The following is a 13,960-nucleotide window of genomic DNA, read 5'->3' on the forward strand; positions in this document are numbered from 1 at the left end:
ATACCCTGATAGAAACAGATCAAACACATCATCCATACCCTGATAGAAACAGATCAAACACGTCGTCCATACCCTGATAGAAACAGATCAAACACGTCGTCCATACCCTGATAAACAGATCAAACACGTCGCCCATACCCTGATAGAAACAGATCAAACACGTCGTCCATACCCTGATAGAAACAGATCAAACACGTCGTCCATACCCTGATAGAAACAGATCAAACACGTCGTCCATACCCTGATAGAAACAGATCAAACACGTCGTCAAATACCCTGATAGAAACAGATCAAACACGTCGTCCATACCCTGATAGAAATAGATCAAACATGTCGTCCATACCCTGATAGAAACAGATCAAACACATCCTCCATACCCTGATAGAAACAGATCAAACACGTCGTCCATACCCTGATAGAAACAGATCAAACACGTCGTCCATACCCTGATAGAAACAGATCAAACATGTAGTCCATACCCTGATAGAAACAGATCAAACACATCCTCCATACCCTGATAGAAACAGATCAAACACATCCTCCATACCCTGATAGAAACAGATCAAACACGTCGCCCATACCCTGATAGAAACAGATCAAATACGTCGCCCTTACCCTGATAGAAACAGATCAAACACGTCGTCCATACCCTGATAGAAACTGATCAAACACATCCTCCATACCCTGATAGAAACAGATCAAACACATCCTCCATACCCTGATAGAAACAGATCAAACACGTCGTCCATACCCTGATAGAAACAGATCAAACATGTCGTCCATACCCTGATAGAAACAGATCAAACACATCCTCCATACCCTGACAGAAACAGATCAAACACATCATCCATACCCTGATAGAAACAGATCAAACACGTCGTCCATACCCTGATAGAAACAGATCAAACACGTCGTCCATACCCTGATAGAAACAGATCAAACACATCATCCATACCCTGATAGAAACAGATCAAACACGTCGTCCATACCCTGATAGAAACAGATCAAACACATCCTCCTTGCCCTGATAGAAACAGATCAAACACATCGTCCATACCCTGATAGAAACAGATCAAACACGTCGTCCATACCCTGATAGAAACAGATCAAACACATCCTCCATACCCTGATAGAAACAGATCAAACACATCCTCCATACCCTGATAGAAACAGATCAAACACGTCGTCCATACCCTGATAGAAACAGATCAAACATGTCGTCCATACCCTGATAGAAACAGATCAAACACGTCATCCATACCCTGATAGAAACAGATCAAACACGTCGTCCATACCCTGATAGAAACAGATCAAACACGTCGTCCATACCCTGATAGAAACAGATCAAACACGTCATCCATACCCTGATAGAAACAGATCAAAAACGTCGTCCATACCCTGATAGAAACAGATCAAACACGTCGTCCATACCCTGATAGAAACAGATCAAACACGTCGTCCATACCCTGATAGAAACAGATCAAACACGTCGCCCATACCCTGATAGAAACAGATCAAACACGTCCTCCATACCCTGATAGAAACAGATCAAACACGTCCTCCATACCCTGATAGAAACAGATCAAACACGTCCTCCATACCCTGATAGAAACAGATCAAACACGTCGTCCATACCCTGATAGAAACAGATCAAACACGTCGCCCATACCCTGATAGAAACAGATCAAACACGTCGTCCATACCCTGATAGAAACAGATCAAATACGTCGTCCATACCCTGATAGAAACAGATCAAACACGTCGTCCATACCCTGATAGAAACAGATCAAACACGTCGTCCATACCCTGATAGAAACAGATCAAACACATCATCCATACCCTGATAGAAACAGATCAAACACGTCGTCCATACCCTGATAGAAACAGATCAAACACATCCTCCTTACCCTGATAGAAACAGATCAAACACATCGTCCATACCCTGATAGAAACAGATCAAACACGTCGTCCATACCCTGATAGAAACAGATCAAACATGTCGTCCATACCCTGATAGAAACAGATCAAACACATCCTCCATACCCTGATAGAAACAGATCAAACACGTCGTCCATACCCTGATAGAAACAGATCAAACACGTCGTCCATACCCTGATAGAAACAGATCAAACACGTCATCCATACCCTGATAGAAACAGATCAAACACGTCGTCCATACCCTGATAGAAACAGATCAAACACATCGTCCATACCCTGATAGAAACAGATCAAACACGTCATCCATACCCTGATAGAAACAGATCAAAAACGTCGTCCATACCCTGATAGAAACAGATCAAACACGTCGTCCATACCCTGATAGAAACAGATCAAACACGTCGTCCATACCCTGATAGAAACAGATCAAACACGTCGCCCATACCCTGATAGAAACAGATCAAACACGTCGTCCATACCCTGATAGAAACAGATCAAACACGTCGTCCATACCCTGATAGAAACAGATCAAACACGTCGTCCATACCCTGATAGAAACAGATCAAACACGTCGCCCATACCCTGATAGAAACAGATCAAACACGTCGTCCATACCCTGATAGAAACAGATCAAAGACATCGTTGATACCCTGATAGAAACAGATCAAACACGTCGTCCATACCCTGATAGAAACAGATCAAACACGTCGTCCATACCCTGATAGAAACAGATCAAAAACATCCTCCATACCCTGATAGAAACAGATCAAACACGTCGTCCATACCCTGATAGAAACAGATCAAACACGTCGTCCATACCCTGATAAACAGATCAAACACGTCGCCCATACCCTGATAGAAACAGATCAAACACGTCGTCCATACCCTGATAGAAACAGATCAAACACGTCATCCATACCCTGATAGAAACAGATCAAACACGTCATCCATACCCTGATAGAAACAGATCAAACACGTCATCCATACCCTGATAGAAACAGATCAAACACGTCGTCAAAGACCCTGATAGAAACAGATCAAACACGTCGCCCATACCCTGATAGAAACAGATCACACACGTCGTCCATACCCTGATAGAAACAGATCAAACACGTCGTCCATACCCTGATAGAAACAGATCAAACACGTCGTCCATACCCTGATAGAAACAGATCAAACATGTCGTCCATACCCTGATAGAAACAGATCAAACACGTCGCCCATACCCTGATAGAAACAGATCAAACACATCCTCCATACCCTGATAGAAACAGATCAAACACATCGTCCATACCCTGATAGAAACAGATCAAACACGTCGTCCATACCCTGATAGAAACAGATCAAACACGTCGTCCATACCCTGATAGAAACAGATCAAACATGTCGTCCATACCCTGATAGAAACAGATCAAACACGTCGTCCATACCCTGATAGAAACAGATCAAACACGTCGTCCATACCCTGATAGAAACAGATCAAACATGTCGTCCATACCCTGATAGAAACAGATCAAACACATCCTCCATACCCTGATAGAAACAGATCAAACACGTCGTCCATACCCTGATAGAAACAGATCAAACACGTCGTCCATACCCTGATAGAAACAGATCAAACACATCCTCCATACCCTGATAGAAACAGATCAAACACGTCGTCCATACCCTGATAGAAACAGATCAAACACGTCGCCCATACCCTGATAGAAACAGATCAAACACGTCGTCCATACCCTGATAGAAACAGATCAAACACGTCGTCCATACCCTGATAGAAACAGATCAAACACGTCGCCCATACCCTGATAGAAACAGATCAAACACGTCGTCCATACCCTGATAGAAACAGATCAAACACATCGTCCATACCCTGATAGAAACAGATCAAACACGTCGTCCATACCCTGATAGAAACAGATCAAACACGTCGTCCATACCCTGATAGAAACAGATCAAAAACATCCTCCATACCCTGATAGAAACAGATCAAACACGTCGTCCATACCCTGATAGAAACAGATCAAACACGTCGTCCATACCCTGATAAACAGATCAAACACGTCGTCCATACCCTGATAGAAACAGATCAAACACGTCATCCATACCCTGATAGAAACAGATCAAACACGTCATCCATACCCTGATAGAAACAGATCAAACACGTCATCCATAACCTGATAGAAACAGATCAAACACGTCGTCAAAGACCCTGATAGAAACAGATCAAACACGTCGCCCATACCCTGATAGAAACAGATCACACACGTCGTCCATACCCTGATAGAAACAGATCAAACACGTCGTCCATACCCTGATAGAAACAGATCAAACACGTCGTCCATACCCTGATAGAAACAGATCAAACATGTCGTCCATACCCTGATAGAAACAGATCAAACACGTCGCCCATACCCTGATAGAAACAGATCAAACACATCCTCCATACCCTGATAGAAACAGATCAAACACATCGTCCATACCCTGATAGAAACAGATCAAACACGTCGTCCATACCCTGATAGAAACAGATCAAACACGTCGTCCATACCCTGATAGAAACAGATCAAACATGTCGTCCATACCCTGATAGAAACAGATCAAACACGTCGTCCATACCCTGATAGAAACAGATCAAACACGTCGTCCATACCCTGATAGAAACAGATCAAACATGTCGTCCATACCCTGATAGAAACAGATCAAACACATCCTCCATACCCTGATAGAAACAGATCAAACACGTCGTCCATACCCTGATAGAAACAGATCAAACACGTCGTCCATACCCTGATAGAAACAGATCAAACACATCCTCCATACCCTGATAGAAACAGATCAAACACGTCGTCCATACCCTGATAGAAACAGATCAAACACGTCGCCCATACCCTGATAGAAACAGATCAAACACGTCGCCCATACCCTGATAGAAACAGATCAAACACGTCGTCCAGACCCTGATAGAAACAGATCAAACACATCCTCCATACCCTGATAGAAACAGATCAAACACATCCTCCATACCCTGATAGAAACAGATCAAACACGTCGTCCATACCCTGATAGAAACAGATCAAACATGTCGTCCATACCCTGATAGAAACAGATCAAACACATCCTCCATACCCTGATAGAAACAGATCAAACACGTCGTCCATACCCTGATAGAAACAGATCAAACACGTCGCCCATACCCTGATAGAAACAGATCAAACACGTCGCCCATACCCTGATAGAAACAGATCAAACACATCATCCATACCCTGATAGAAACAGATCAAACACGTCGTCCATACCCTGATAGAAACAGATCAAACACATCATCCATACCCTGATAGAAACAGATCAAACACGTCGTCCATACCCTGATAGAAACAGATCAAACACATCATCCATACCCTGATAGAAACAGATCAAACACGTCGTCCATACCCTGATAGAAACAGATCAAACACATCCTCCTTACCCTGATAGAAACAGATCAAACACATCGTCCATACCCTGATAGAAACAGATCAAACACGTCGTCCATACCCTGATAGAAACAGATCAAACATGTCGTCCATACCCTGATAGAAACAGATCAAACACATCCTCCATACCCTGATAGAAACAGATCAAACACGTCGTCCATACCCTGATAGAAACAGATCAAACACGTCGTCCATACCCTGATAGAAACAGATCAAACACGTCGTCCATACCCTGATAGAAACAGATCAAACACGTCATCCATACCCTGATAGAAACAGATCAAACACATCCTCCATACCCTGATAGAAACAGATCAAACACATCCTCCATACCCTGATAGAAACAGATCAAACACGTCGTCCATACCCTGATAGAAACAGATCAAACATGTCGTCCATACCCTGATAGAAACAGATCAAACACATCCTCCATACCCTGATAGAAACAGATCAAACACGTCGCCCATACCCTGATAGAAACAGATCAAACACGTCGTCCATACCCTGATAGAAACAGATCAAATACATCGTCCATACCCTGATAGAAACAGATCAAACACGTCGTCCATACCCTGATAGAAACAGATCAAACACGTCGTCCATACCCTGATAGAAACAGATCAAACACGTCGCCCATACCCTGATAGAAACAGATCAAACACGTCGTCCATACCCTGATAGAAACAGATCAAACACATCGTCCATACCCTGATAGAAACAGATCAAACACGTCGTCCATACCCTGATAGAAACAGATCAAACACGTCGTCCATACCCTGATAGAAACAGATCAAACACGTCGTCCATACCCTGATAGAAACAGATCAAACACATCCTCCATACCCTGATAGAAACAGATCAAACACGTCGTCCATACCCTGATAGAAACAGATCAAACACGTCGTCCATACCCTGATAAACAGATCAAACACGTCGCCCATACCCTGATAGAAACAGATCAAACACGTTGTCCATACCCTGATAGAAACAGATCAAACACGTCGTCCATACCCTGATAGAAACAGATCAAACACGTCATCCATACCCTGATAGAAACAGATCAAACACGTCGTCCATACCCTGATAGAAACAGATCAAACACGTCATCCATACCCTGATAGAAACAGATCAAACACGTCGTCAAATACCCTGAAAGAAACAGATCAAACACGTCGTCCATACCCTGATAGAAACAGATCAAACACGTCAAACACGTCGTCCATACCCTGATAGAAACAGATCAAACACGTCGTCCATACCCTGATAGAAACAGATCAAACACATCCTCCATACCCTGATGGAAACAGATCAAACACGTCGTCCATACCCTGATAGAAACAGATCAAACACGTCGTCCATACCCTGATAGAAACAGATCAAACACGTCGTCCATACCCTGATAGAAACAGATCAAACACGTCGTCCATACCCTGATAGAAACAGATCAAACACGTCGTCCATACCCTGATAGAAACAGATCAAACATGTCGTCCATACCCTGATAGAAACAGATCAAACACATCCTCCATACCCTGATAGAAACAGATCAAACACGTCGTCCATACCCTGATAGAAACAGATCAAACACGTCGTCCATACCCTGATAGAAACAGATCAAACATGTCGTCCATACCCTGATAGAAACAGATCAAACACGTCGCCCATACCCTGATAGAAACAGATCAAACACATCCTCCATACCCTGATAGAAACAGATCAAACACATCGTCCATACCCTGATAGAAACAGATCAAACACGTCGTCCATACCCTGATAGAAACAGATCAAACACGTCGTCCATACCCTGATAGAAACAGATCAAACACATCCTCCATACCCTGATAGAAACAGATCAAACACGTCGTCCATACCCTGATAGAAACAGATCAAACACGTCATCCATACCCTGATAGAAACAGATCAAACACATCCTCCATACCCTGATAGAAACAGATCAAACACGTCGTCCATACCCTGATAGAAACAGATCAAACATGTCGTCCATACCCTGATAGAAACAGATCAAACACATCCTCCATACCCTGATAGAAACAGATCAAACACGTCGTCCATACCCTGATAGAAACAGATCAAACACGTCGTCCATACCCTGATAGAAACAGATCAAACACGTCGTCCATACCCTGATAGAAACAGATCAAACACGTCATCCATACCCTGATAGAAACAGATCAAACACGTCGTCCATACCCTGATAGAAACAGATCAAACACGTCGTCCATACCCTGATAGAAACAGATCAAACACGTCGTCCATACCCTGATAGAAACAGATCAAAAACGTCGTCCATACCCTGATAGAAACAGATCAAACACGTCGTCCATACCCTGATAGAAACAGATCAAACACGTCGTCCATACCCTGATAGAAACAGATCAAACACGTCGCCCATACCCTGATAGAAACAGATCAAACACGTCGTCCATACCCTGATAGAAACAGATCAAACACGTCCTCCATACCCTGATAGAAACAGATCAAACACGTCCTCCATACCCTGATAGAAACAGATCAAACACGTCGTCCATACCCTGATAGAAACAGATCAAACACATCGCCCATACCCTGATAGAAACAGATCAAACACGTCGTCCATACCCTGATAGAAACAGATCAAATACATCGTCCATACCCTGATAGAAACAGATCAAACACGTCGTCCATACCCTGATAGAAACAGATCAAACACGTCATCCATACCCTGATAGAAACAGATCAAACACGTCGTCCATACCCTGATAGAAACAGATCAAACACGTCGTCCATACCCTGATAGAAACAGATCAAACACGTCATCCATACCCTGATAGAAACAGATCAAAAACGTCGTCCATACCCTGATAGAAACAGATCAAACACGTCGTCCATACCCTGATAGAAACAGATCAAACACGTCGTCCATACCCTGATAGAAACAGATCAAACACGTCGCCCATACCCTGATAGAAACAGATCAAACACGTCCTCCATACCCTGATAGAAACAGATCAAACACGTCCTCCATACCCTGATAGAAACAGATCAAACACGTCCTCCATACCCTGATAGAAACAGATCAAACACGTCGTCCATACCCTGATAGAAACAGATCAAACACGTCGCCCATACCCTGATAGAAACAGATCAAACACGTCGTCCATACCCTGATAGAAACAGATCAAATACATCGTCCATACCCTGATAGAAACAGATCAAACACGTCGTCCATACCCTGATAGAAACAGATCAAACACGTCGTCCATACCCTGATAGAAACAGATCAAACACGTCATCCATACCCTGATAGAAACAGATCAAACACGTCGTCCATACCCTGATAGAAACAGATCAAACACGTCGCCCATACCCTGATAGAAACAGATCAAACACGTCGTCCATACCCTGAAAGAAACAGATCAAACACATCGTCCATACCCTGATAGAAACAGATCAAACACGTCGTCCATACCCTGATAGAAACAGATCAAACACGTCGTCCATACCCTGATAGAAACAGATCAAACACGTCGTCCATACCCTGATAGAAACAGATCAAACACATCCTCCATACCCTGATAGAAACAGATCAAACACGTCGTCCATACCCTGATAGAAACAGATCAAACACGTCGTCCATACCCTGATAAACAGATCAAACACGTCGCCCATACCCTGATAGAAACAGATCAAACACGTTGTCCATACCCTGATAGAAACAGATCAAACACGTCGTCCATACCCTGATAGAAACAGATCAAACACGTCATCCATACCCTGATAGAAACAGATCAAACACGTCGTCCATACCCTGATAGAAACAGATCAAACACGTCATCCATACCCTGATAGAAACAGATCAAACACGTCGTGAAATACCCTGAAAGAAACAGATCAAACACGTCGCCCATACCCTGATAGAAACAGATCACACACGTCATCCATACCCTGATAGAAACAGATCAAACAGATCAAACACGTCGTCCATACCCTGATAGAAACAGATCAAACACGTCGTCCATACCCTGATAGAAACAGATCAAACACGTCGTCCATACCCTGATAGAAACAGATCAAACATGTTGTCCATACCCTGATAGAAACAGATCAAACACATCCTCCATACCCTGATAGAAACAGATCAAACACGTCGTCCATACCCTGATAGAAACAGATCAAACACGTCGTCCATACCCTGATAGAAACAGATCAAACATGTCGTCCATACCCTGATAGAAACAGATCAAACACATCCTCCATACCCTGATAGAAACAGATCAAACACGTCGTCCATACCCTGATAGAAACAGATCAAACACGTCATCCATACCCTGATAGAAACAGATCAAACACGTCGTCCATACCCTGATAAACAGATCAAACACGTCGCCCATACCCTGATAGAAACAGATCAAACACGTCGCCCATACCCTGATAGAAACAGATCAAACACGTTGTCCATACCCTGACAGAAACAGATCAAACACGTCATCCATACCCTGATAGAAACAGATCAAACACGTCGTCCATACCCTGATAGAAACAGATCAAACACATCCTCCATACCCTGATAGAAGCAGATCAAACACGTCGTCCATACCCTGATAGAAACAGATCAAACACGTCGCCCATACCCTGATAGAAACAGATCAAACAAATCCTCCATACCCTGATAGAAACAGATCAAACACATCATCCATACCCTGATAGAAACAGATCAAACACGTCATCCATACCCTGATAGAAACAGATCAAAAACGTCGTCCATACCCTGATAGAAACAGATCAAACACGTCGTCCATACCCTGATAGAAACAGATCAAACACGTCGTCCATACCCTGATAGAAACAGATCAAACACGTCGCCCATACCCTGATAGAAACAGATCAAACACGTCGTCCATACCCTGATAGAAACAGATCAAACACGTCCTCCATACCCTGATAGAAACAGATCAAACACGTCCTCCATACCCTGATAGAAACAGATCAAACACGTCGTCCATACCCTGATAGAAACAGATCAAACACGTCGTCCATACCCTGATAGAAACAGATCAAACACGTCCTCCATACCCTGATAGAAACAGATCAAATACATCGTCCATACCCTGATAGAAACAGATCAAACACGTCGTCCATACCCTGATAGAAACAGATCAAACACGTCATCCATACACTGATAGAAACAGATCAAACACGTCATCCATACCCTGATAGAAACAGATCAAAAACGTCGTCCATACCCTGATAGAAACAGATCAAACACGTCGTCCATACCCTGATAGAAACAGATCAAACACGTCGTCCATACCCTGATAGAAACAGATCAAACACGTCGCCCATACCCTGATAGAAACAGATCAAACACGTCGCCCATACCCTGATAGAAACAGATCAAACACATCGTCCATACCCTGATAGAAACAGATCAAACACGTCGTCCATACCCTGATAGAAACAGATCAAACACGTCGTCCATACCCTGATAGAAACAGATCAAACACGTCGTCCATACCCTGATAGAAACAGATCAAACACATCCTCCATACCCTGATAGAAACAGGTCAAACACGTCGTCCATACCCTGATAAACAGATCAAACACGTCGCCCATACCCTGATAGAAACAGATCAAACTCGTTGTCCATACCCTGATAGAAACAGATCAAACACGTCGTCCATACCCTGATAGAAACAGATCAAACACGTCATCCATACCCTGATAGAAACAGATCAAACACGTCGTCCATACCCTGATAGAAACAGATCAAACACGTCATCCATACCCTGATAGAAACAGATCAAACACGTCGTCAAATACCCTGATAGAAACAGATCAAACACGTCGCCCATACCCTGATAGAAACAGATCACACACGTCGTCCATACCCTGATAGAAACAGATCAAACACGTCAAACACGTCGTCCATACCCTGATAGAAACAGATCAAACACGTCGTCCATACCCTGATAGAAACAGATCAAACACATCCTCCATACCCTGATAGAAACAGATCAAACACGTCGTCCATACCCTGATAGAAACAGATCAAACACGTCGTCCATACCCTGATAGAAACAGATCAAACACATCCTCCATACCCTGATAGAAACAGATCAAACACGTCGTCCATACCCTGATAGAAACAGATCAAACACGTTGTCCATACCCTGATAGAAACAGATCAAACACGTCATCCATACCCTGATAGAAACAGATCAAACACATCCTCCATACCCTGATAGAAACAGATCAAACACGTCGTCCATACCCTGATAGAAACAGATCAAACACGTCGTCCATACCCTGATAGAAACAGATCAAACATGTCGTCCATACCCTGATAGAAACAGATCAAACACCTCCTCCATACCCTGATAGAAACAGATCAAACACGTCGTCCATACCCTGATAGAAACAGATCAAACACGTCGTCCATACCCTGATAGAAACAGATCAAACACGTCGTCCATACCCTGATAGAAACAGATCAAACATGTCGTCCATACCCTGATAGAAACAGATCAAACACATCCTCCATACCCTGATAGAAACAGATCAAACACGTCGTCCATACCCTGATAGAAACAGATCAAACACGTCGCCCATACCCTGATAGAAACAGATCAAACACGTCGCCCATACCCTGATAGAAACAGATCAAACACGTCGTCCATACCCTGATAGAAACAGATCAAACACGTCATCCATACCCTGATAGAAACAGATCAAACACGTCATCCATACCCTGATAGAAACAGATCAAACACATCCTCCATACCCTGATAGAAACAGATCAAACACGTCGCCCATACCCTGATAGAAACAGATCAAACACGTCGTCCATACCCTGATAGAAACTGATCAAACACGTCATCCATACCCTGATACAAACAGATCAAACACGTCGTCCATACCCTGATAGAAACAGATCAAACACGTCCTCCATACCCTGATAGAAACAGATCAAACACGTCATCCATACCCTGATAGAAACTGATCAAACACGTCATCCATACCCTGATACAAACAGATCAAACACGTCGTCCATACCCTGATAGAAACAGATCAAACACGTCCTCCATACCCTGATAGAAACAGATCAAACACGTCGCCCATACCCTGATAGAAACAGATCAAACACGTCGTCCATACCCTGATAGAAACAGATCAAACACATCCTCCATACCCTGATAGAAACAGATCAAACACGTCGTCCATACCCTGATAGAAACAGATCATCAGGCCAAATGAGGTCATCATTCCAGCCTCATCACGGTAAAATCCCTGTTTTCACATCATTAAATGAAAACAAACCAGAGATTCTTTCACAGACAGGCAGAAGGAAGCGTGCATGAGGACACTCACGTCCCACAGCCTGAGCCGGGGAGGGTCATACGAGGCCTCCGCTAATTGCTAATGCCTCAAGTCGGTTATGTAACGACTCAGCAACACTGTGCAGGGATCAGAGAGCAGAACGCCGCGTCTGCAGCAGCGTCTGCTGTTAAACATGGAGGCTGCTGAGGCCTGATTGGACAGAGGCATGTTGAAGCTACAGGAGATCCGGGTCGCCTCAGCTTCTCAGACCTGCAGCCTTCCTGTCGGGAAACGGCCATGTTATCCGTGTTCCCGCAGTCATCCATGTGAGGTTAATCTGTCATTCCAAACATGTCTGCCTCTCTGGGGTAGTCATGGCAACGGGTCCGGGATCCAGGATCAGCCGGATCAGCCGGACAGCACCCAGCAGAGTCGACAGATGGACTCATGTTCATATGTAATGTGGTGAAAGGAAGGAAAGGACCCACCTCATGTATGAAATAAACTTTTGCCCCGACGTAGAGCCCCATCCGAACCACCGCTCGGACAGCAGCGTTCATTCCTGCAGCAGAAAGACCACAACACATGGCGTTACGGCAAAAACCATGGAGATAGAGGCAGCTTTAGCCATTTGTCTGCAGGTGGAAGGAGAAAAACGCTGAGTCATGTATTCATAGGGTTGTAGAAGAAAAAAACGCCTTGTCATGTTTTTACCGTCCACAGGTTGAAGGAGAAAAAACGCCTTGTCATGTTTTTACCATCCGCGGGTTGAAGGGCATAAAACGCCTTTTCATGTTTTTACTGTCCGCGGGTCTAAAGTCACCTTGTCGCTTTTATAAGTTGAAAGTCACCATGTCGCGTTTTTAGGTTGAAAGTCGCCTTGTCACGTTTTTAGTTTTAAAGTCGCCTTGTCGTGTTTTTGGTTGAAAGTCGCCTTGTCGCGTTTATAGGTTGAAAGTCGCCTTGTCGCGGTTTTAGTTTTAAAGTCGCCATGTCGCGTTTTTAGGTTGAAAGTCGCCTTGTCGCGTTTTTAGGTTGAAAGTCGCCTTGTCGCGTTTTTAGGTTGAAAGTCGCCTTGTCGCGTTTTTAGGTTGAAAGTCGCCTTGTCGCGTTTATAGGTTGAAAGTCGCCTTGTCGCGGTTTTAGTTTTAAAGTCGCCTTGTCGCGTTTTTAGGTTGAAAGTCGCCTTGTCGCGTTTATAGGTTGAAAGTCGCCTTGTCGTGGTTTTA

General features: G+C 43.7%; 1 protein-coding gene across 1 annotated transcript in view; it reads right to left on the minus strand.

Annotated features, from left to right (window-relative positions):
* The window catches only part of LOC306770673 (ATP-dependent 6-phosphofructokinase, platelet type-like), a gene marked incomplete at its 3' end in the record, with an annotated part of 43,200 nt that extends 29,907 nt beyond the window's left edge, over positions 1 to 13,293 (minus strand). Inside the window, exon 1 of the mRNA XM_079259570.1 lies at positions 13,220 to 13,293. Within this exon, the coding sequence (XP_079115696.1) occupies positions 13,220 to 13,291 (72 nt within the window). The remainder of the gene's footprint in view (positions 1 to 13,219) is intronic.
* Positions 13,294 to 13,960: the final 667 nt, after the last annotated feature.

The sequence above is a fragment of the Telmatherina bonti genome (genome assembly GCF_933228915.1).
Source record: "Telmatherina bonti genome assembly, chromosome: 20".
In the NCBI taxonomy this organism is placed as follows: domain Eukaryota; kingdom Metazoa; phylum Chordata; class Actinopteri; order Atheriniformes; family Telmatherinidae; genus Telmatherina; species Telmatherina bonti.